Source organism: Pleurodeles waltl, chromosome 1_1 (genome assembly GCF_031143425.1).
Source record: "Pleurodeles waltl isolate 20211129_DDA chromosome 1_1, aPleWal1.hap1.20221129, whole genome shotgun sequence".
Lineage (NCBI taxonomy): Eukaryota > Metazoa > Chordata > Amphibia > Caudata > Salamandridae > Pleurodeles > Pleurodeles waltl.
In genome coordinates, this window is record NC_090436.1 from 14,099,265 (window position 1) to 14,125,560 (window position 26,296).

A 26,296-nucleotide genomic window follows, 5' to 3' on the forward strand; every position below is an offset into this window, starting at 1 on the left:
ATTAAACGTAAATGTCTTTCTATTGCATCTTTCGGAGCTGGGGAGTGGGGTTACACTGATTGTATGAGCCTCCAGGTTGTGGAAAGTAAGTTTCTGAGAAGGCTGTTAGCAGTACCTCAATCCACCCCGGCTGTGTTTTGTCATGATGAAGCAGGCCTGAGGGGTGTAGATGACTACATAAGACTGCAACCTTTATTGCTCTGGTAAAGAGACTGGCTAAATCCCGGAGCTCAACTGTGTAGATCAGTGAATATGGATTGTTTGTCACTGACTTGGTCTATGGATATTTGTAGGAAAGTACCATCTTGCCGGGCATGTTACCCCCATTTTTCACTGTATATATGTTGTTTTAGTTGTATGTGTCACTGGGACCCTGCCAGCCAGGGCCCCAGTGCTCATAAGTGTGCCTGAATGTGTTACCTGTGTAGTGACTAACTGTCTCACTGAGGCTCTGCTATCCAGAACCTCAGTGGTTATGCTCTCTCATTTCTTTCAAATTGTCACTAACAGGCTAGTGACCAATTTTACCAATTTACATTGGCTTACTGGAACACCCTTATAATTCCCTAGTATATGGTACTGAGGTACCCAGGGTATTGGGGTTCCAGGAGATCCCTATGGGCTGCAGCATTTATTTTGCCACCCATAGGGAGCTCTGACAATTCTTACACAGGCCTGCCACTGCAGCCTGAGTGAAATAACGTCCACGTTATTTCACAGCCATTTACCACTGCACTTAAGTAACTTACAAGTCACCTATATGTCTAACCTTTACCTGGTAAAGGTTAGGTGCAAAGTTACTTAGTGTGAGGGCACCCTGGCACTAGCCAAGGTACCCCCACATTGTTCAGGGTAAATTCCCCGGACTTTGTGAGTGCGGGGACACCATTACACGTGCGCACTACACATAGGTCACTACCTATGTGTAGCTTCACAATGGTAACTCCGAATATGGCCATGTAACATGTCTATGATCATGGAATTGCCCCCTCTATGCCATCCTGGCATAATTGGCACAATCCCATGATCCCAGTGGTCTGTAGCACAGACCCTGGTACTGCCAAACTGCCTTTTCAGGGGTTTCACTGCAGCTGCTGCTGCTGCCAACCCCTCAGACAGGTTTCTGCCCTCCTGGGGTCCAGCCAGGCTTGTCCCAGGATGGCAGAACAGAGGACTTCCTCTGAGAGAGGGTGTTACACCCTCTCCCTTTGGAAAATAGTGTGAAGGCAGGGGAGGAGTAGCCTCCCCCAGCCTCTTGAAATGCTTTCATGGGCACACATGGTGCCCATTTCTGCATAAGCCAGTCTATACCAGTTCAGGGACCCCTTAGCCCTGCTCTGGCGCGAAACTAGACAAAGGAAAGGGGAGTGACCACTCCCCTGACCTGCACCTCCCCTGGGAGGTGTCCAGAGCTCCTCCAGTGTGCTCCAGACCTCTGCCATCTTGGAAACAGAGGTGCTGCTGGCACACTGGACTGCTCTGTGTGGCCAGTGCCACCAGGTGATGTCAGAGACTCCTTCTGATAGGCTCCTTCAGGTGTTGCTAGCCTATCCTCTCTCCTAGGTAGCCAAACCCTCTTTTCTGGCTACTTAGGGTCTCTGTCTCTGGGGATTCCTTAGATAACGAATGCAAGAGCTCATCAGAGTTCCTCTGCATCTCTCTCTTCACCTTCTGCCAAGGAATCAACTGCTGACCGCTCTGGAAGCCTGCAAAACTGCAACAAAGTAGCAAAGACGACTACTGCAACTCTGTAACGCTGATCCTGCCACCTTCTCAACTGTTTTCCTGATGGTGCATGCTGTGGGGGTAGTCTGCCTCCCCTCTGCACTAGAAGCTCCGAAGAAATGTCCCGTGGGTCGACGGAATCGTCCCCCTGCAACCGCAGGCACCAAAGAACTGCATCACCGGTACCCTGGGTCTCCTCTCAGCACGACGAGCGAGGTCCCTTGAATCCAGCAACTCTGTCCAAGTGACTCCCACAGTCCAGTGACTCTTGAGTCCAAGTTTGGTGGAGGTAAGTCCTTGCCTCCCCACGCCAGACTGCATTGCTGGGAACCTCGACTTTTGCAGCTACTCCGGCCTCCGTGCACTTCCGGCAGAAATCCTTTGTGCACAGTCCAGCCTGGGTCCACAGCACTCTAACCTGCATTGCACGACTTCCTAAGTGGTCCTCCGGCGACGTGGGACTCCTTTGTGCAATGTCAGGTGAGCACCGTTTCACGCATCTTTGTAGTGCCTGTTCTGGCACTTCTGCGGGTGCTGCCTGCTTCTGAGAGGGCTCTTTGTCTTGCTTGACACACCCTCTGTCCCCAGACGCAATTGGCGACATCCTGGTCCCTCCTGGGCCACAGCAGCATCCAAAAACCCTAACCGCATGATTTGCAGCTAGCAAGGCTTGTTGGCAGTCTTTTGGCGGGAAAACACATCTGCACGACTCTCCACGGCGTGGGGGATCCATCCTCTAAAGGGGAAGTCTCTAGCCCTTGTTGTTCCTGCAGAATCGTCAGCTTCTACTATCCAGTAGCAGCTCCTTTGCACCCACAGTTGGCATTTCCTGGGCATCTGCCCATCTCCGACTTGCTTGTGACTTTTGGACTTGGTCCCCTTGTTCCACAGGTACCCTCGACTGGAAATCCATCGTTGTTGCATTGCTGGTTTGTGTCTTTCCTGCAGAATTCCCCTATCACAACTTCTTTGTCCTTTGGGGAACTTTAGTGCACTTTGCACTCACTTTTCAGGGTCTTGGGCTGGGCTATTTTTCTAACCCTTACTATTTTCTAATAGTCCCAGCGACCCCCTACAAGGTCACATAGGTTTGGGGTCCATTCGTGGTTCGCATTCCACTTTTGGAGTATATGGTTTGTGTTGCCCCTATCCCTATGTGTCCCCATTGCATCCTATTGTAACTATACATTGTTTACATACTGAGGGTACACTCTGAGATACTTTGGCATATTGTCATAAAAATAAAGTACCTTTATTTTTAGTATATCTGTGTATTGTGTTTTCTTATGATATTGTGCAAGTGACACTAGTGGTACTGTAGGAGCTTCACTCGTCTCCTAGTTCAGCCTAAGCTGCTCTGCTAAGCTACCATTATCTATCAGCCTATGCTGCTAGACACCCTATACACTAATAAGGGATAACTGGTCCTGGTGCAAGGTGTAAGTACCCCTTGGCACTCACTACAAGCCAGTCCAGCCTCCTACATTGGTTGTGCAGCGGTGGGATAAGTGCTTTGAGACTACTTACCACTCTTGTCATTGTACTTTTCATAAGAGAAAAATATACAAAACAAGTTCAGTGTATGTACACCTAACCAAAAAGTTTTGCATTTTCTCTTTTCACTCTTTTCTAAGTGCTGAAAAGTACCTCTAAACTTTCTAAAAAGTTCTTAAAAAGTTTAAAATGTTTTTTTTTCTGTCTTTCTAAAAGTTCTGAAAAACTTTTTCTCACTTTTTCTGTCACTTAATTATTGCTTAACATGCTTAGAGAACAAGATAAGGCCACAAGGGCCCCATCTGTTGAAAAAGTAGCTAATGGTTCCCAATCTGATCCAGGGACTCCCCTAGGAAAAGATTCAGGAAAGAAACTTCCTAGCCTGCCCATTACTAGACAGTCTAGCATAGTTGGTACTGATGTAGAGTCACACCATACAGATAGTGTTGTCTCACATCATAACAAGAGCATTCCTTCTCACCACAGTAGAAGTGAGGTTTCTGTTAACCAAGCTGTTAGGGTGCCTTCTGTAAGGGATAGGTCTCCTTCTGTCCATTCTCACCATACTTCTGTTTCAAGGCATGTCCCTCACACCCACCCTGATGACAGATTGTTAGAAAGGGAGCTCAATAGATTGAGAGTGGAACAAACCAGACTGAAGCTCAAGAAGCAACAGCTGGATTTGGATAGACAGACCTTAGAAGTAGAGAAGGAGAGACAGAAATTGGGTTTAGAAACCCATGGTGGCAGCAGCAGTATTCCCCATAGTCATCCTGCAAAAGAGCATGATTCAAGGAATCTGCACAAGATGGTTCCCCCTTATAAGGAGGGGGATGACATTAACAAGTGTTTTGCTGCACTTGAGAGGGCCTGTGCTGTACAGGATGTCCCTCAAAGGCAGTGGGCTGCTATCCTATGGCTATCATTTAGTGGAAAAGGTAGGGATAGGCTCCTTACTGTGAAAGAAAATGAAGCCAATGATTACAAAGTTCTTAAGAATGCACTCCTGGATGGTTATGGCTTAACCACTGAACAATACAGGGTAAAGTTCAGAGAGACCAAAAAGGAGTCTTCACAAGACTGGGTTGATTTCATTGACCATTCAGTGAAGGCCTTGGAGGGGTGGTTACATGGCAGTAAAGTTACTGATTATGACAGCCTGTATAACTTGATCCTGAGAGAGCATATTCTTAATAATTGTGTGTCTGATTTGTTGCACCAGTACTTGGTGGACTCTGATCTGACCTCTCCCCAAGAATTGGTAAAGAAGGCAGACAAATGGGTCAGAACAAGGGTGAACAGAAAAGTTCATACAGGGGGTGACAAAGATGGTAACAAGAAGAAGGATGGTAAGTCTTCTGACAAGGGTGGGGACAAATCTAAAAATGAGTCTTCATCAGGCCCACAAAAACACTCTGGTGGGGGTGGTGGGTCCAAATCCTCTTCAAATCAAAACAAAGAAAATAAACCATGGTGCTATTTATGTAAAATAAAAGGCCATTGGACAACAGATCCCAGTTGTCCAAAGAAAAGCACCAAGCCTCCTACCACTACAACCCCTACTGCTACACCTAGTGTCCCTACTAATAGCAGTGGTGGTGGGAGCAAACCTACTAATAGCCAATCTAAGGGAGTAGCTGGGCTCACCTTTGGTAACTTAGTTGGGGTTGGTCTGATTAGGGAGACCACAGAGGATGTTTTAGTCTCTGAGGGGGCTATTGATCTAGCAACCTTGGTTGCTTGTCCCCTTAACATGGATAAGTACAAGCAACTACCCCTAATAAATGGTGTTGAGGTTCAGGCCTACAGGGACACAGGTGCCAGTGTCACAATGGTGATAGAGAAACTGGTCCACCCTGAACAACACCTACTTGGTCACCAGTACCAAGTAACCGATGCTCACAACAACACCCTTAGCCACCCCATGGCTGTTGTAAATCTCAACTGGGGGGGGGGGGGTTACTTTCTAAAGAAAGTTGTGGTAGCCTCAGATTTACCTGTAGACTGTCTACTAGGAAATGATTTGGAGACATCAGCTTGGTCAGATGTGGAGTTGGAGGCCCATGCAGCAATGCTGGGCATCCCAGGGCATATTTTTGCTTTAACCAGGGCTCAAGCCAAAAAGCAAAAAGGACAGGGAAGCTTGGATCCTGGAACAATGGACCAAGTGCTCCCTAAAGCTAGGGCTAGTAGAAGTAAAGCACTTCCTACTATCCCTCCCTCTACAGTGGATTCTAATTCTGAGGAAGAAGAATTTCCACCCCGTGCAGAACCTACACCAGAGGAGCTGGAAGCAGACACTGCTGAGCTTTTGGGTGAAGGGGGACTGCCAGGGAGGAGCTGAGTGTGGCACAGCAAACCTGTCCCACACTAGAGGGTCTAAGACAGCAAGCTGTCAAACAAGCTAATGGGGATGTCAGTGACTCTCACAGAGTTTACTGGGAGGACAACCTCTTGTACACTGAGGCAAGGGATCCTAAACCTGGAGCTGCCAGGAGATTAGTGATTCCTCAGGAGTACAGAAAGTTCCTCCTAACTCTTGCTCACGACATTCCCCTAGCTGGACATCTGGGACAAATGAAAACCTGGGACAGACTTGTTGTGAGAAAGTAGCCTCTTTCTAGCCTTGTTACCCCCACTTTTGGCCTGTTTGTGAGTGTATGTCAGGGTGTTTTCACTGTCTCACTGGGATCCTGCTAGCCAGGGCCCAGTGCTCATAGTGAAAACCCTATGTTTTCAGTATGTTTGTTATGTGTCACTGGGACCCTGCTAGTCAGGACCCCAGTGCTCATAAGTTTGTGGCCTATATGTATGTGTTCCCTGTGTGGTGCCTAACTGTCTCACTGAGGCTCTGCTAACCAGAACCTCAGTGGTTATGCTCTCTCTTTACAAATTGTCACTAACAGGCTAGTGACCAATTTTACCAATTTACATTGGCTTACTGGAACACCCTTATAATTCCCTAGTATATGGTACTAAGGTACCCAGGGTATTGGGGTTCCAGGAGATCCCTATGGGCTTGATGAAGCAGAAAATGAAGGTTTTGATTTATTTACGCTTAAACGTAGTGCTGTAATAATCATGTGTGACTTTAACCGAACTAATAAAGATTGTACGGGGACAAAATGTGCCCTCAGAGTAGTTTGCCAACATTTATAAGCGTGCTTTATATAACGTGATGTATTAGAATTGCACTAATCCGACATAATCATAAACGTGTGCTACGATTTGCTTGCTTGAAATGTTTTAGCTTAGCATAACTTTAGTGGAGGCTTTGGCCTAGTTGCCTGGTCTCACGGTTTAGATGCTCGTATTTTTCCAATGTGCTATTAAACGTGTATTTTTGCTTGAAGCTGTACTTTTCCACTGAGATCGTTCACATGCTTATCTTAAAGTTTCGTGCCAGCCTGGCATATTTTCTCTTTACTCCAAGGTCGATCTGCAGGTGCGGACAATGGAGGCTCTGAAAGTGAGCTAATTGGTATAAAATGTTGCAACTTGCGTACCCATCTCCAAGGATAACGTATGCTTAAGTAAAAGCTTGAGAACTGTCGTTTTTGATTGGACAATTTGAAGCTAACCTATGAACCCTCCAATGAAAGACCCTACTGGATTTGAACTGTTGTCTATAAAAACCAGGTGCACGAGAAGAAAGTAGCCATAACAGCCATTGCAGCCATTATTGGACATCCCGCCATTTTGCAGACTTCGTAGCTATTATGGCCCACTTTGCTGCGACGCCATTTTGAAAGAGACTTTGATGCTTTCTCTAATCGAGAGAAAGAGACTTAAATGATTCTTACCCTAGAGACTTTAACTTTGATTTGATCCCTTTGCATGAAGTAATAGTTTTACCTTGCCGCCGTGAGGCAATTGCCCCGTCCACCCCTGCCCCTTTGCCCCGTCCCATGCCGATCGAAACGGTACCCATGCTGATCGAGAAACGGTACCTGTGAGACGAAGACTTCCTTGTATGCTGAGCGTAATTGGTAAATATGAAAGGAAATTGTACAATTGCATTGTGTTTCTTTTAGGTAACCAACTGCTGATTTTTGATAAGAGCCCTAGCTAGGAGTTTTTCTAAATTAATGTTGCTAAATTGTTTTGCATGAAGTCCCCCATGCCGATGCTAATTTGAGGTTAGATGAGGATTCCTTTTGTTGCACGATGCAATTTGAGACCTTGTTATGCTGACTAAATGTATGCAATTAGTTCATTACAGATTATAGTATTAGTGATTTGCATTGCTATTATCGAATGCCTTGTGATTCAAATGCTACATAGATTGCACCTGTTTCGCCGCTATGGACAGCTATTAATGTTCATTTATGTTTATCATTTGGTGTTGAGACACATTTATATTGTGCTAGCTTTGTTAATATAGGGAAATAAATTCACTAACTTTGCAATAAACTGGTGTGGTTATTCCTGACTGAAAGGTCAGGGTTCGCCGAAATGTATTCTGGATTAATTGTTAAGTGTTATGTTGATCAAGGTATTGCTTATGTTCGATATTGATTATTGATTTGATTAAAGTGACCGATTAAGAGTACGGAGAGTCCCACTTAGTCAAAAGATTCATCGGCCTAAAGAGCGTCCGAATACAGGTAAAATTACTAGTACAGACCGCTCTATCAGGCTGCAGCATTTCTTTTGCCACCCATAGGGAGCTCTGACAATTCTTACACAGGCCTGCCACTGCAGCCTGAGTGAAATAACGTCCACGTTATTTCACAGCCATTTTACACTGCACTTAAGTAACTTATAAGTCACCTATATGTCTAACCTTTACCTGGTAAAGGTTAGGTGCAAAGTTACTTAGTGTGAGGGCACCCTGGCACTAGCCAAGGTGCCCCCACATTGTTCAGGGCCAATTCCCTGAACTTTGTGAGTGTGGGGACACCATTACACGTGTGCACTACATATAGGTCAGTACCTATATGTAGCTTCACAATGGTAACTCCGAATATGGCCATGTAACATGTCTAAGATCATGGAATTGCCCCCTCTATGCCATCCTGGCATTATTGGTACAATTCCATGATCCCAGTGGTCTGTAGCACAGACCCTGGTACTGCCAAACTGCCTTTCCTGGGGTTTCACTGCAGCTGCTGCTGCTGCCAACCCCTCAGACAGGGTTCTGCCCCCCTGGGGTCAAGCCAGGCTTGTCCCAGGATGGCAGAACAAAGGACTTCCTCTGAGAGAGGGTGTTACACCCTCTCCCTTTGGAAAATGGTGTGAAGGCAGGGGAGGAGTAGCCTCCCCCAACCTCTGGAAATGCTTTCTTGGGCACAGATGTGCCCAATTCTGCATAAGTCAGTCTACACCGTTTCAGGGACCCCTTAGCCCCTGCTCTGGCGCGAAACTGGACAAAGGAAAGGGGAGTGACCACTCCCCTGACCTGCACCTCCCCTGGGAGGTGTCCAGAGCTCCTCCAGTGTGCTCCAGACCTCTGCCATCTTGGAAACAGAGGTGCTGCCAGCACACCGGACTGCTCTGAGTGGCCAGTGCCACAGGTGACGTCAGAGACTCCTTCTGATAGGCTCCTTCAGGTGTTAGTAGCCTATCCTCTCTCCTAGGTAGCCAAACCCTCTTTTCTGGCTATTTAGGGTCTCTGTCTCTGGGGAAACTTTAGATAACGAATGCAAGAGCTCATCAGAGTTCCTCTGCATCTCTCTCTTCACCTTCTGATAAGGAATCGACTGCTGACCGCGCTGGAAACCTGCAAAACTGCAACAAAGTAGCTAAGACGACTACTGTAACTCTGTAACGCTGATCCTGCCGCCTTCTCGACTGTTTTCCTGCTTGTGCATGCTGTGGGGGTAGTCTGCCTCCTCTCTGCACCAGATGCTCTGAAGAAATCTCCCGTGGGTCGACGGAATCTTCCCCCTGCAACCGCAGGCACCAAAAAGCTGCATTACCGGTCCCTTGGGTCTCCTCTCAGCACGACGAGCGAGGTCCCTCGAATCCAGCATCTCTGTCCAAGTGACCACCACAGTCCAGTGACTCTTCAGTCCAAGTTTGGTGGAGGTAAGTCCTTGCCTCACCTCGCTGGGCTGCATTGCTGGGGACTGCGACTTTTGCAGCTACTCCGGCCCCTGTGCACTTCCGGCAGAAATCCTTTGTGCACAGCCAAGCCTAGGTCCACGGCACTCTAACCTGTATTGCACGACTTTCTAAGTTGGTCTCCGGCGACGTGGGACTCCTTTGTGCAACTTCGGCGAGCACCGTTTCATGCATCCTTGTAGTGCCTGTTTCTGGCACTTCTCCGGGTGGTACCTGCTTCAGAGAGGGCTCTTTGTCTTGCTCGACGTTTCCTCTCTCTCCTGGTCCAATTTGCGACCTCCTGGTCCCTCCTGGGCCTCAGCAGCTTCCGAAAACCCGAACCGCATGATTTGCAGCTAGCAAGGCTTGTTGGCGTTCGTTTGGCGGGAAAATACTTCTGCACGACTCTCCACGGCAAGTGGGATTCGTCCACCAAAGGGGAAGTCTCTAGCCCTTTTTGTTCCTGCAGAAACCACAGCTTCTTCTGTCCAGTAGAAGCTTCTTTGCACCCGCAGCTGGCATTTCCTGGGCATCTGCCCATCTCCGACTTGCTTGTGACTTTTGGACTTGGTCCCCTTGTTCCACAGGTACCCTAGATTGGAAATCCACAGTTGTTGCATTGTTGGTTGGTGTCTTTCCTGCATTATTCCTCTATCACGACTCTTTGTCTTTTGGGGAACTTCAGTGCACTTTGCACTCACTTTTCAGGGTCTTGGGGAGGGCTAATTTTCTACCTCTCACTATTTTCTAATAGTCCCAGCGACCCTCTACAAGGTCACATAGGTTTGGGGTCCATTCGTGGTTCACATTCCACTTCTGGAGTATATGGTTTGTGTTGCCCCTATCCCTATGTGTCCCCGTTGCATCCTATTGTAACTATACATTGTTTGCACTGTTTTCTAAGACTATACTGCATATTTTTGGTATTGTGTACATATAGCTTGTGTATAATTGCTATCCTCATACTGAGGGTACTCACTGAGATACTTTGGCATATTGTCATAAAAATAAAGTACCTTTATTTTTAGTATATCTGTGTATTGTGTTTTCTTATGATATTGTACAAGTGACACTAGTGGTACTGTAGTAGCTTCACACGTCTCCTAGTTCAGCTTAAGCTGCTCTGCTAAGCTACCATTATCTATCAGCCTACGCTGCTAGACACCCTATACACTAATAAGGGATACCTGGGCCTGGTGCAAGGTGTAAGTACCCCTTGGTACTCACTACAAGCCAGTCCAGTCTCCTACACTTGTTCCCTTGTTTCATTGGCCTAGAATGTCTGAGGATACAAAAGAGTTTTGTAAGTCCTGTGAAACCTGTCAAGCCAGTGGCAAGACAGGTGGCACCCAATAGGCACCCCTTATTCCACTGCCTGTGGTTGGGGTTCCCTTTGAAAGGGTAGGGGTTGACATAGTTGGCCCCCCTGACCCTCCTACTGCTTCAGGCAATAGGTTTATCTTGGTGGTAGTGGACCATGCCACAAGATATCCTGAAGCAATTCCTCTAAGGACCACTACAGCTCCTGCAGTGGCAAAGGCCCTCCTGGGAATCTTTTCCAGGGTGGGCTTCCCAAAATATGTAGTTTCAGACAGAGGAAGCAATTTCATGTCTGCTTACTTGAAGGCCATGTGGAAGGAGTGTGGGGTGACATACAAGTTCTCCACACCCTATCATCCACAAACAAATGGACTGGTGGAGAGATTTAACAAAACTCTCAAAGGCATGATTATGGGTCTCCCTGAAAAACTCTGCAGGAGATGGAATATCCTGTTACCATGCCTCCTTTTTGCCTACAGGGAGGTACCCCAGAAAGGAGTGGGCTTCAGCCCCTTTGAACTCCTCTTTGGACACCCTGTTAGGGGTCTACTAACACTTGTCAAGTAGGGTTGGGAACAACCTTTAAAAGCTCCAAAGCAAGACATAGTGGACTATGTACTTGGCCTCAGATCAAGGATGGCTGAATACATGAAAAAGGTCAGTAAAAACCTTCAGGCCAGCCAAGAGCTCCAGAAGCAATGGCATGACCAGAAGGCTGTTTTGGTTCAGTGCAAAAACAACAAGTGATGGACGGAATGCTGAACATTGTCAAACACTCACCCCAGTCATAGATCTGGGTTTAATCCATTGTTCTTTTGCTCACCATGCCACCCCTGTTTGCAGCAAAAAAACGATGGATTTAGGCCCAGATCACTGTACTGGGGATGAATGTTTGACAATGCTCAGCATTCTGTCCATCACTTGTTGTTTTTGCATTTGTCGCCCTAAGTGGGAAGGGTATGCCCAGACGTGGGTCCCGTGCTTCCCATGCCACTGGATTCAAGCTAGCCTGGCTGATGAGGGGTGAAACCCCGAAACCGGTCCCAGGATGCTTGTTTCCAGTCCAGGGAAGACCTGGCCTAGCAGTTCGGGCTGGACTGTTCCCATGGGGAACAGGGTCAAGACTGATTTGCATATGGCTGGGTCCAAACTGGAATGGCATGGGCAGCAAAAAAACGATGGATTTAGGCCCAGATCACTGTACTGGGGGTGAATGTTTGACAATGCTCAGCATTCCGTCCATCACTTGTTTTTGCATTTGTTGCCCTAAGTGGGAAGGGTATGCCCAGACGTGGGTCCCGTGCTTCCCATGCCACTGGATTCAAGCTAGCCTGGCTGATGAGGGGTGAAACCCCGAAACCGGTCCCAGGATGCTTGTTTCCAGTCCAGGGAAAACCTGGCCTAGCAGTTCGGGTTGGACTGTTCCCATGGGGAACAGGGTCAAGACTGATTTGCATATGGCTGGGTCCAAACTGGAATGGCATAGGCAGCAAAAAAACGATGGATTTAGGCCCAGATCACTGTACTGGGGGTGAATGTTTGACAATGCTCAGCATTCCGTCCATCACTTGTTGTTTTTGCATTTGTCGCCCTAAGTGGGAAGGGTATGCCCAGACGTGGGTCCCGTGCTTCCCATGCCACTGGATTCAAGCTAGCCTGGCTGATGAGGGGTGAAACCCCGAAACCGGTCCCAGGATGCTTGTTTCCAGTCCAGGGAAGACCTGGCCTAGCAGTTCGGGCTGGACTGTTCCCATGGGGAACAGGGTCAAGACTGATTTGCATATGGCTGGGTCCAAACTGGAATGGCATGGGCAGCAAAAAAACGATGGATTTAGGCCCAGATCACTGTACTGGGGGTGAATGTTTGACAATGTTCAGCATTCCGTCCATCACTTGTTTTTGTTTTGGTTCAGTACCAACCAGGGCAGAAAGTGTGGGTCTTGGAGCCTGTGGCCCCAAGAGCACTCCAAGATAAATGGAGTGGACCCCACACAATTGTTGAGAAAAAGGGGGAAGTCACCTACTTAATTGACTTAGGCACTGCCAGGAGTCCCCTTAGGGTGCTCCATGTCAATCGCCTGAAACCCTACTATGACAGGGCTGATCTCACCCTGCTCATGGCGACTGATGAGGGACAGGAAGAAGACAGTGATCCTTTTCCTGATCTCTTCTCTTCCACAGAACAAGATGCTCTGGTGGAGGGGGTAGTTTTGGCTGATTGTCTTACTGCTGAGCAGAAAGACCATTGCATAAATCTCCTGGGTCAGTTTTCTGAACTCTTCTCTACTGTGCCAGGTACCACTTCTTGGTGTGAGCACACTATAGATACTGGAGACAGCTTGCCTGTCAAAAGTAAGATCTATAGGCAGCCTGACCATGTCAGGGACTGCATAAAGCAAGAGGTGCAGAAAATGTTAGAACTGGGAGTGGTTGAGCACTCTGAAAGTCCATGGGACTCTCCTGTGGTACTTGTACCAAAACCTCATTCCAAAGATGGAAAGAAGGAAATGCGGTTTTGTGTAGACTACAGAGGTCTCAACCAGGTAACCAAAACTGATGCTCACCCTACACCCGGGGCAGATGAGCTCATAGATACACTGGCATCTGCCAAGTATCTAAGCACTTTTGATTTGACTGCAGGGTATTGGCAGATCAAATTCTCAGAAGATGCTAAACCTAAAACTGCATTTTCAACCATTGGAGGCCATTACCAATTCACAGTAATGCCTTTTGGATTGAAAAATGCACCTGCCACTTTTCAGAGGTTGGTGAACACAGTTCTGCAAGGGCTGGAAGCTTTCAGTGCAGCATATTTGGACGATATAGCTGTCTTTAGCTCCAGCTGGGATGATCACCTGTCCACCTATGGGAAGTTTTAGAGGCCCTGCAAAAGGCAGGCCTCACTATCAAGGCTTTAAAGTGCCAGATAGGGCAGGGGAAGGTGGTTTATCTGGGACACCTTGTTGGTGGGGAACAGATTGCACCACTACAGGGGAAAATCCAAACAATTATTGATTGGGTTCCCCCTACCACTCAGACTCAGGTGAGAGCCTTCCTAGGCCTCACTGGGTATTACAGGAGGTTCATTAAGAACTATGGCTCCATTGCAGCCCCTCTTAATGACCTCACATCCAAGAAAATGCCTAAAAAGGTATTATGGACAGCAAACTGTCAGAAAGCTTTTGAGGAGCTGAAGCAGGCCATGTGCTCTGCACCTGTCCTGAAAAGCCCTTATTACTCTAAAAAATTCTATGTCCAAACTGATGCATCTGAATTAGGAGTAGGGGCAGTCCTATCACAACTTAATTCTGAGGGCCAAGATCAACCTGTTGCTTTATTAGTAGGAGGTTGACCCATAGAGAAAAGTGTTGGTCTGCCATTGAGAGGGAGGCCTTTGCTGTGGTCTGGGCACTGAAGAAGTTGAGGCCATACTTGTTTGGCACTCACTTCATTGTTCAGACAGACCACAAACCTCTACTTTCGCTAAAACAAATGAAAGGTGAAAATCCTAAATTGTTGAGGTGGTCCATATCCCTACAGGGAATGGACTATACAGTGGAACATAGACCTGGGAGTACCCACTCCAATGCAGATGGACTCTCCAGATATTTCCACTTAGACAATGAAGACCCATCAGGGAATGACTAGTCTTATTGTCCTTCGTTTGGGGGGGGGGGGGGTTGTGTAGGAAAGTACCATCTTGCCGGGCATGTTACCCCCATTTTTCACTGTATATATGTTGTTTTAGTTGTATGTGTCACTGGGACCCTGCCAGCCAGGGCCCCAGTGCTCATAAGTGTGCCTGAATGTGTTACCTGTGTAGTGACTAACTGTCTCACTGAGGCTCTGCTATCCAGAACCTCAGTGGTTATGCTCTCTCATTTCTTTCAAATTGTCACGAACAGGCTAGTGACCAATTTTGCCAATTTACATTGGCTTACTGGAACACCCTTATAATTTCCTAGTATATGGTACTGAGGTACCCAGGGTATTGGGGTTCCAGGAGATCCCTATGGGCTGCAGCATTTATTTTGCCACCCATAGGGAGCTCTGACAATTCTTACACAGGCCTGCCACTGCAGCCTGAGTGAAATAATGTCCACGTTATTTCACAGCCATTTACCACTGCACTTAAGTAACTTATAAGTCACCTATATGTCTAACCTTTACCTGGTAAAGGTTAGGTGCAAAGTTACTTAGTGTGAGGGCACCCTGGCACTAGCCAAGGTACCCCCACATTGTTCAGGGCAAATTCCCCGGACTTTGTGAGTGCGGGGACACCATTACATGCGTGCACTACACATAGGTCACTACCTATGTGTAGCTTCACAATGGTAACTCCGAATATGGCCATGTAACATGTCTATGATCATGGACTTGCCCCCTCTATGCCATCCTGGCATAGTTGGCACAATCCCATGATCCCAGTGGTCTGTAGCACAGACCCTGGTCCTGCCAAACTGCCTTTTCAGGGGTTTCACTGCAGCTGCTGCTGCTGCCAACCCCTCAGACAGGTTTCTGCCCTCCTGGGGTCCAGCCAGGCTTGTCCCATGATGGCAGAACAAAGGACTTCCTCTGAGTGAGGGTGTTACACCCTCTCCCTTTGGAAAATAGTGTGAAGGCAGGGGAGGAGTAGCCTCCCCCAGCCTCTGGAAATGCTTTCATGGGCACACATGGTGCCCATTTCTGCATAAGCCAGTCTACACCGGTTCAGGGACCCGTTAGCCCTGCTCTGGCGCGAAACTGGACAAAGGAAAGGGGAGTGACCACTCCCCTGACCTGCACCTCCCCTGGGAGGTGTCCAGAGCTCCTCCAGTGTGCTCCAGACCTCTGCCATCTTGGAAACAGAGGTGCTGCTGGCACACTGGACTGCTCTGAGTGGCCAGTGCCACCAGGTGATGTCAGAGACTCCTTCTGATAGGCTCCTTCAGGTGTTGCTAGCCTATCCTCTCTCCTAGGTAGCCAAACCCTCTTTTCTGGCTATTTAGGGTCTCTGTCTCTGGGGATTCCTTAGATAACGAATGCAAGAGCTCATCAGAGTTCCTCTGCATCTCTCTCTTCACCTTCTGCCAAGGAATCGACTGCTGACCGCGCTGGAAGCCTGCAAAACTGCAACAAAGTAGCAAAGACGACTACTGCAACTCTGTAACGCTGATCCTGCCGCCTTCTCGACTGTTTTCCTAGTGGTGCATGCTGTGGGGGTAGTCTGCCTCCCCTCTGCACTAGAAGCTCCAAAGAAATCTCCCGTGGGTCGACGGAATCGTCCCCCTGCAACCGCAGGCACCAAAGAACTGCATCACCGGTACACTGGGTCTCCTCTCAGCATGACGAGCGAGGTCCCTTGAATCCAGCAACTCTGTCCAAGTGACTCCCACAGTCCAGTGACTCTTCAGTCCAAGTTTGGTGGAGGTAAGTCCTAACCTCCCCACGCCAGACTGCATTGCTGGGAACCGCGACTTTTGCAGCTACTCTGGCCTCCGTGCACTTCCGGTGGAAATCCTTTGTGCACAGTCCAGCCTGGGTCCACGGCACTCTAACCTGCATTGCACGACTTCCTAAGTTGTCCTCCGGCGACGTGGGACTCCTTTGTGCGACTTCGGGTGAGCGCCATTTCACGCATCTTCGTAGTGCCTGTTCTGGCACTTCTGCGGGTGCTGCCTGCTTCTGAGAGGGTTCCTTGTCTTGCTCGACACCCCCTCTGTCCCCAGACACAATTTGCGACATCCTGGTCCCTCCTGGGCCACAGCAGCATCCAAAAACCCTAACCGCATGATTTGCAGCTAGCAAGGCTTGTTGGCAGTCTTTCGGCGGGAAAATACTTCTGCACAACTCTCCACGGCGTGGGGGATCCATCCTCTAAAGGGTAAGTCTCTAACCCTTGTCGTTTCTGCAGAATCTTCAGCTTCTACTGTCCAGTAGCAGTTTCTTTGCACCCACAGTTGGCATTTCCTGGGCATCTGCCCATCTCCGACTTGCTTGTGACTTTTGGACTTGGTCCCCTTGTTCCACAGGTACCCTCGACTGGAAATCCATCGTTGTTGCATTGCTGGTTTGTGTCTTTCCTGCAGAATTCCCCTATCACCACTTGTTTGTCCTTTGGGGAACTTTAGTGCACTTTGCACTCACTTTTCAGGGTCTTGGGGTGGGCTATTTTTCTAACCCTTACTATTTTCTAATAGTCCCAGCGACCCCCTACAAGGTCACATAGGTTTGGGGTCCATTCATAGTTCGCATTCCACTTTTGGAGTATATGGTTTGTGTTGCCCCTATCCCTATGTGTCCTCATTGCATCCTATTGTAACTATACATTGTTTGCACTGTTTTCTAATACTATTACTGCATATTTTGGTATTGTGTACATATATCTTGTGTATATTTGCTATCCTCATACTGAGGGTACACTCTGAGATACTTTGGCATATTGTCATAAAAATAAAGTACCTTTATTTTTAGTATAACTGTGTATTGTGTTTTCTTATGATATTGTGCAAGTGACACTAGTGGTACTGTAGGAGCTTCACTCGTCTCCTAGTTCAGCCTAAGCTGCTCTGCTAAGCTACCATTATCTATCAGCCTATGCTGCTAGACACCCTATACACTAATAAGGGATAACTGGGCCTGGTGCAAGGTGTAAGTACCCCTTGGTACTCACTACAAGCCAGTCCAGCCGCCTACAATATTCCTTGGCTCGGATATGTTAACTTTACACTCTCTTGTCTTGGGGTAGGGGAATATTTCCAGGCCCCCCAACTCTTTACCCGTGGGGGCCAAAGAGAGGATTAAGGAGCTATATTGGCACTCTATTTCTGACTCGAACTTAACCAGTGACATATCCGGGGACCCGGAGAGTCAGTTGCCATAGCCATCACACCCCAAGCTATATCTTAACATTACCACTTCTGAGCAGCATAGGTTCTTACTTACTAGACTCCGTCTAATGTCCATACACTTTTTATTAGCATTTCCCAATCAAGGCACTTGGGCCCATATTTATACTTTGTTTGCGCCGCCTTTGCGTCATATTCTGACACAGAAACAATGCAAACTTACATGACGCAAATGCGGCGCAAACAGAGTATAAATACGGGCCTTGGTTTAAGAAACTCCCGCCATGCTGTTGCGATGGCAGATCACGCCAAAGCACTCTGCACTTTGTCCTTTTTTGTAACTTTAGACTGCACTCAGGTGAAGGTTTCTATGCACTGTAAGCCTGCCTACGTGCATTAGGTCCAGCCACCTTGCCTATTCTTATTTACATGACTTGGGTAGCGAAGGGACGATTCAGGCTGTGCTAAATTTTATAAGTGATGCTATTTGAATCCGCAAATGTTATTGACTTTTGCAATATGTTTTTATATTGATTCTGCAATTTATATTTATATTTTTGATCATGGTGTATACAATTGATTATGTCTTTTATGGCTTTTCTGAGCTGAATAAAGTATTTGAAACGAAAGGACTCTATGTTTCATATAAATATTTTTCTTCACTTTAAATTTCTCCCATTTAAATAAAGGACTGTATTTTCCAGCTGTAAAAATGGCACAGTGTGTACTGGTCACTGGGAGCAAGAGGTCTGCTGTTTGTAAATGTGACTCTTTGAAATGGGAGAAAATTCAAATCAAGAGTTAACTTAATAATTAACTTAACACTTCATTTTAATTGTATTCCAATTAAAAGCATTCAGAAACATCATTTTGTTCTCACTATAGCATACAAGGATCTTTATTTAAGATTTAAATACCTCAGTGCTTCAGTTCTTTTCCTCGGTGCCCTCAAGTCAAAAATCTGACTCCCGCACTGCTCATTAACAGGGCCAGCTATCTATAACCTGAAGATAATATTGTAAAATAAACACAACTTTCCCATAACTTTAAGGGGAAAATGTGATTCTGTGCTTATTTAAAAATGATTATGCTTATTTAAAAATACACTCAAGGCTGTGAGCTACTCTGAAGGTGTCTTTGAGCTACTGTTAGCTCGCAATTGACTGGTTGGAGACACTTGGTGTAAAGTCAGAGCGTAAAATACATATTTTGTGCACAGCAGAGGAATATCGGGATGCAGGATTTGACAAGGTATTTGTACTCAGATTTGAACAGACATTTTTTATGTGTTAATAATTCATGTTACCTGGATCTACTTAAAAGGATTTGTTCTTTTGGACATTTGCTACAACTATGACGATTTAATATTCTGGACTCCTTGTGGATTTACACAGCTCATTTATCATACAAATACTTATTTCTCATCAGGCGCCGCTAAATTTAATGAATTCTTGGCACACATGAAATGAAATAAATATTTGTTCTATTTGATGAATTTCCTAATGTTTTCCCTGGAAATACAGGCCTGTTAAACTATTTGTTTCACAAAATTGTTTTGAAATTCGATGCCAACCCATGTATACATCAGGTGAGGCATACTCCATTGTTACCAGGGAAGAGATTACAGCAGAATTTAAAAAACCTGGTAAAGAATGGTGTCATAGATCTTGTGGAGTCTACAGAATGGGTGTCTCCTCTCGTGGCAATATGTACCAACTGTGGGGTTAAGATTGGTAGATCAATGCCCAGTACCAAGAATACATGAAATATCTGTCACGAAAGGAGTTCAATGGTTTTCCACCATAGACTTAAAGTCTGCATACCATCAGGTTCCACTGCCTGTGGATAGTAGATTTACAACTTTCAGTATGCCTTGCCTGTCGGATATATCCAGTTTGTGAGAGGGTGATTCGGTCTTGCTTGGGCATTAGCAATGTTCTGACTGATGAGTAACTTTTTGGAAGGTGTGAATGGAGTGATGTATTTTCAGGATGACATCTTAGTCATGGGTAAAACAATGTTAGATGATGATATGAAGCTTTGGGGCGTTTTGAAAACTTTAGAGAACAAAGGTCTTGCTTTTGAGTTCAATAAATGTAAGCAAAAAGTGTTAAAGGTGTTGCTATAAAGGTTGGTGATTTTGTGAGTTAAGAAAACAAGAAGGTGCATAATGTTTTCTTATTCAAGACATCTATTAGCTTGCCTTTATAAAAAATAATATATTTGTCCGTCTTGTTAAGGGATAAGATATGCAGTGGTGTATTTAGAACTATAACGTTTGACCCTCAGCAGCCACTGTATGTAGACCACTGGTGTTGAACACTGGTGTTGATGTGTTCTTGTGATGTTTAATGTGTAGAGAAGCTGGAGAGTAACCAGTGAGTGTATTTGATGCAGTTACTTGTACTCTATCGGGGACACTTACTTGCAGTGCCCTTTGTATGATACAACCCTAAGTGATTGTGCCATGCTACTGCAATGATGTTCCTAGTGGTCTGATCATGCCAGCAATAACAAAACTGCTCGCAATAGCTCCTGCTACTCATACATCCATGGAAAAATCTCACTGGTAATAATTTCTTCTCAAAACTAACCAGTTTTTTTTAAATGTTTTTTAGTGAGAGACAACTTCATCATGAGTCTGCTTCATGTGCTCGGTGTGATCTTGTGCAGCCTCACCCTGGGGAATGCAGAGGTTTTCACGAACGCATTTCAAAATTGCCGTGAGTTTTTCTACAAAGACACGGAGCCCTCTGGAATTGTACCTAAAAATTCAGCTCGGATTTGCCAATTCTATGAGAAACAGTATCGGTTTGCCACCATGTATGACCGTGATCTTCTCATTCCACTCTACTCTGCTTACATCTACGAACGAGGGGTGGCTGAAAGAGCTGAATGGATGATAGAGCCTCAGGTAGGTACCATATCTGATTATCTAGCTGGGCAGTTTGCAGATCCAGACTCTGTTGACCCCATTGAATCAGGTGATTCTGGTGACTTTCTTTGAATACGTACTGTACCTTACATGTAGGATTTACGCACATGCTTTCCATTGTGGTGTTTAATTTGAGTTTTATGTCGACCCACCAAATATTGTGGCCAAAATATCAACTACCAAAATATTGCGAATGCATGCAAAGGTCGTAGGTGTTGTAGGAGGCTGGACTGGCTTGTAGTGAGTACCAAGGGGTACTTGCACCTTGCACCAGGCCCAGTTATCCCTTATTAGTGTATAGGGTGTCTAGCAGCTTAGGCTGATAGATAATGGTAGCTTAGCAGAGTAGGTGCAAGTACCCCTTGGTACTCACTACAAGCCAGTCCAGCCTCCTACATTGGTTGTGCAGCGGTGGGATAAGTGCTTTGAGACTACTTACCACTCTTGTCATTGTACTTTTCATAAGAGAAAAATATACAAAACAAGTTCAGTGTGTGTACACATGTAGGAAAGTACCATCTTGCCTGGCATGTTACCCCCATTTTTCACTGTATATATGTTGTTTTAGTTGTATGTGTCACTGGGACCCTGGTAACCCAGGGCCCCAGTGCTCATAAGTGTGCCTGAATGTGTTACCTGTGTAGTGACTAACTGTCTCACTGAGGCTCTGCTAATCAGAACCTCAGTGGTTATGCTCTCTCATTTCTTTCCAAATTGTCACTAACAGGCTAGTGACCATTTTTACCAATTTACATTGGCTTACTGGAACACCCTTATAATTCCCTAGTATATGGTACTGAGGTACCCAGGGTATTGGGGTTCCAGGAGATCCCTATGGGCTGCAGCATTTCTTTTGCCACCCATAGGGAGCTCTGACAATTCTTACACAGGCCAGCCACTGCAGCCTGAGTGAAATAACGTCCACGTTATTTCACAGCCATTTTACACTGCACTTAAGTAACTTATAAGTCACCTATATGTCTAACCTTTACCTGGTAAAGGTTAGGTGCAAAGTTACTTAGTGTGAGGGCACCCTGGCACTAGCCAAGGTGCCCCCACATTGTTCAGAGCCAATTCCCTGAACTTTGTGAGTGCGGGGACACCATTACACACGTGCACTACATATAGGTCACTACCTATATGTAGCTTCACAATGGTAACTCCGAATATGGCCATGTAACATGTCTATGATCATGGAATTGCCTCCTCTATGCCATCCTGGCATAGTTGGCACAATCCCATGATCCCAGTGGTCTGTAGCACAGACCCTAGTACTGCCAAACTGCCCTTCCTGGGGTTTCACTGCAGCTGCTGCTGCTGCCAACCCCTCAGACAGGCATCTGCCCTCCTGGGGTCCAGCCAGGCCTGGCCCAGGATGGCAGAACAAAGAACTTCCTCTGAGAGAGGGTGTGACACCCTCTCCCTTTGGAAAATGGTGTGAAGGCAGGGGAGGAGTAGCCTCCCCCAGCCTCTGGAAATGCTTTCTTGGGCACAGATGTGCCCAATTCTGCATAAGCCAGTCTACACCGGTTCAGGGACCCCTTAGCCCCTGCTCTGGCGCGAAACTGGACAAAGGAAAGGGGAGTGACCACTCCCCTGACCTGCACCTCCCCTGGGAGGTGTCCAGAGCTCCTCCAGTGTGCTCCAGACCTCTGCCATCTTGGAAACAGAGGTGCTGCTGGCACACTGGACTGCTCTGAGTGGCCAGTGCCACCAGGTGACGTCAGAGACTCCTGCTGATAGGCTCCTTCAGGTGTTAGTAGCCTATCCTCTCTCCTAGGTAGCCAAACCCTCTTTTCTGGCTATTTAGGGTCTCTGTCTCTGGGGAAACTTTAGATAACGAATGCATGAGCTCAGCCGAGTTCCTCTGCATCTCTCTCTTCACCTTCTGATAAGGAATCGACCGCTGACCGCGCTGGAAGCCTGCAAACCTGCAACATAGTAGCAAAGACGACTACTGCAACTCTGTAATGCTGATCCTGCCGCCTTCTCGACTGTTTTCCTGCTTGTGCATGCTGTGGGGGTAGCCTGCCTCCTCTCTGCACCAGAAGCTCCGAAGAAATCTCCCGTGGGTCGACGGAATCTTCCCCCTGCAACCGCAGGCACCAAAAAGCTGCATTACCGGTCCCTTGGGTCTCCTCTCAGCACGACGAGCGAGGTCCCTCGAATCCAGCGACTCTGTCCAAGTGACACGCACAGTCCAGTGACTCTTCAGTCCAAGTTTGGTGGAGGTAAGTCCTTGCCTCACCTCGCTGGGCTGCATTGCTGGGAACCGCGACTGTGCAGCTACTCCGGCCCCTGTGCACTTCCGGCAGAAATCCTTTGTGCACAGCCAAGCCTGGGTCCACGGCACTCTAACCTGCATTGCACGACTTTCTAAGTTGGTCTCCGGCGACGTGGGACTCCGTTGTGCAACTTCGGCGAGCACCGTTTCACACATCCTCGTAGTGCCTGTTTCTGGCACTTCTCCGGTTGCTACCTGCTTCAGTGAGGACTCTTTGTCTTGTTCCACGTTCCCTCTCTCTTCAGGTCCAATTTGCGACCTCCTGGTCCCTCCTGGGCCCCAGCAGCGTCCAAAAACGTCAAACGCACGATTTGCGCCTAGCAAGGCTTGTTGGCGTCCTTTCGGCAGGAAAACACTTCTGCACGACTCTCCAAGGCGAGAGGGATACGTCCACCAAAGGGGAAGTCTCTAGCCCTTTTCGTTCCTGCAGAAACCTCAGCTTCTTCTGTCCAGTAGAAGCTTCTTTGCACCCGCAGCTGGCATTTCCTGGGCATCTGCCCATCTCCGACTTGCTTGTGACTTTTGGACTTGGTCCCCTTGTTCCACAGGTACCCTAGATTGGAAATCCACAGTTGTTGCATTGCTGGTTTGTGTCTTTCCTGCATTATTCCTCTAACACGACTTCTTTGTCCTTACGGGAACTTTAGTGCACTTTGCACTCACTTTTCAGGGTCTTGGGGAGGGTTATTTTTCTAACTCTCACTATTTTCTAATAGTCCCAGCGACCCTCTACAAGGTCACATAGGTTTGGGGTCCATTCGTGGTTCGCATTCCACTTTTGGAGTATATGGTTTGTGTTGCCCCTATCCCTATGTTTCCCCATTGCATCCTATTGTAACTATACATTGTTTGCACTGTTTTCTAAGACTATACTGCATATTTTTGCTATTGTGTATATATATCTTGTGTATATTTCCTATCCTCTCACTGAGGGTACACTCTAAGATACTTTGGCATATTGTCATAAAAATAAAGTACCTTTATTTTTAGTATAACTGTGTATTGTGTTTTCTTATGATATTGTGCATATGACACTAAGTGGTACTGTAGTAGCTTCACACGTCTCCTAGTTCAGCCTAAGCTGCTCTGCTAAGCTACCATTATCTATCAGCCTAAGCTGCTAGACACCCTATACACTAATAAGGGATAACTGGGCCTGGTGCAAGGTGCAAGTACCCCTTGGTACTCACTACAAGCCAGTCCAGCCTCCTACATTGGTTGTGCAGTGGTGGGATACGTGCTTGAGACTACTTACCACTCTTGTAATTGTACTTTTCATAAGAGAAAAATATACAAAACAAGGTCAGTGTATATACACATAGCCAAAAAGTTTTGCATTTACTCTTTTCACTCTTTTCTAAGTGCTGAAAAGTACTCCTAAACTTTCAAAAAGTTCTTAAAAGTTTAAAAAGTCTTTTTTCTGTCTTTCCAAAAAGTTCTGAAAACTTTTTTTCTCTCTTTCTATCACTTTAACTCTCTCTAAGAAATGTCTGGCACAGGCCAAAGTGTTGATCTGTCCAAACTTGCATATGACAACCTTAGCTGGAAAAGAGCAAGGAGTCTCTGTATAGAGAGAGGTTTGAGTGTAGGGAAGAATCCTGCCTTGGAACTGTTACTTAACATGCATAGAGAACAGGATAAGGCCATAGGTGCCCCATCTGTTGAAAAAGTACCTAATAGTTCCCAATCTGATTCAGGGACTCCCCCAGGAAAAGATTCAGGAAAGAAACTTCCTAGCCTGCCCATTACTAGACAGTCTAGCATAGATGGTAATGATGATGAGCCACACCAGAGAAATAGTGTTGTCTCACATCATAGCAAAAGCATATATTCTCACCATACTGGTAGTAATGTTTCTGTAAACCAAGCTGTTAGGGTGCCTTCTGTAAGGGACAGGTCTCCTTCTGTTCATTCCCATCATAGCTCTGTTTCTAGAAATGTCCCTCCCACCAACCCTGATGACAGAATGTTAGAGAGGGAACTCAATAAGTTGAGGGTGGAACAAACCAGACTGAAGCTAAAAAAGCAACAGCTGGATTTGGATAGACAGTCTTTTGAATTAGAGAAGGAAAGACAGAAGTTGGGTTTAGATAACCATGGTGGCAGCAGCAGTATTCCCCATAGTCATCCTGCAAAAGAGCATGATTCCAGGAATCTGCACAAGATAGTTCCCCCTTATAAGGAGGGGGATGACATTAACAAGTGGTTTGCTGCACTTGAGAGGGCCTGTGTTGTACAGGATGTCCCTCAAAGGCAGTGGGCTGCTATCCTATGGCTATCATTTAGTGGAAAAGGTAGGGATAGGCTCCTTACTGTGAAAGAAAATGATGCTAATAATTTCCAAGTTCTTAAGAATGCACTCCTGGATGGTTATGGCTTAACCACTGAACAGTACAGGATAAAGTTCAGAGAGACCAAAAAGGAGTCTTCACAAGACTGGGTTGATTTCATTGACCAGGCAGTGAAGGCCCTGGAGGGGTGGTTACATGGCAGTAAAGTTACTGATTATGACAGCCTGTATAACTTGATCCTGAGAGAGCATATTCTTAATAATTGTGTGTCTGATTTGTTGCACCAGTACTTGGTGGACTCTGATCTGACCTCTCCCCAAGAATTGGGAAAGAAGGCAGACAAATGGGTCAGAACAAGAGTGAACAGAAAAGTTTATACAGGGGGTGACAAAGATGGCAACAAAAAGAAGGATGGTAAGTCTTCTGACAAGGGTGGGGACAAATCTAAAAATGAGTCTTCATCAGGCCCACAAAAACACTCTGGTGGGGGTGGTGGGTCCAAATCCTCCTTTAATCAGAACAAGGAAAAGAAACCATGGTGCTATTTATGTAAAATAAAAGGCCATTGGACAACAGATCCCAGTTGTCCAAAGAAAGGCACCACTGCTCCTACCACTACAACCCCTACTGCTACACCTAGTGTCCCTACTAATAGCAGTGGTGGTGGGAGCAAACCTACTAATAGCCAATCCAAGGGAGTAGCTGGGCTCACTTTTGGTAATTTAGTTGGGGTTGGTCTAATTAGGGAGACCACAGAGGCTACTTTAGTCTCTGAAGGGGCTATTGATTTAGCCACTTTGGTTGCTTGCCCCCATAACTTGGAGAAGTACAAGCAACTAACCCTAATAAATGGTGTTGAGGTCCAGGCCTACAGGGACACAGGTGCCAGTGTCACAATGGTGATTGAGAAACTGGTGCACCCTGAACAACACATACTTGGACACCAGTACCAAGTAACCGATGCTCACAACATAACACAAAGCCACCCCATGGCTGTTGTAAATCTCAACTGGGGGGGGGTAACTGGTCCAAAGAAAGTTGTGGTAGCTTCAGATTTACCTGTAGACTGTCTATTAGGGAATGATTTGGAGACATCAGCTTGGTCAGATGTGGAGTTGGAGGCCCATGCAGCAATGCTGGGCATCCCAGGGCATATTTTTGCTTTGACAAGGGCTCAGGCCAAAAAGCAAAAAGGACAGGGAAGCTTGGATCCTGGAACAATGGACCAAGTGCTCCCTAAAGCTAGGGCTAGTAGAAGCAAACCACTTCCTACTATCCCTCCCTCTACAGTGGATTCTAATTCTGAGGAAGAAGAATTCCCTCCCTGTGCAGAACCTACACCAGAGGAGCTGGAAGCAGACACTGCTGAGCTTTT

General features: G+C 46.6%; 1 protein-coding gene across 1 annotated transcript in view; it reads left to right on the forward strand.

Annotated features, from left to right (window-relative positions):
- The window catches only part of LOC138254117 (endonuclease domain-containing 1 protein-like), a 127,271-nt gene that overhangs the window by 68,673 nt on the left and 32,302 nt on the right, over positions 1–26,296 (forward strand). Inside the window, exon 2 of the mRNA XM_069205811.1 lies at positions 20,030–20,325. Coding sequence (XP_069061912.1) covers positions 20,030–20,325 — 296 coding nt within the window. The remainder of the gene's footprint in view (positions 1–20,029; positions 20,326–26,296) is intronic.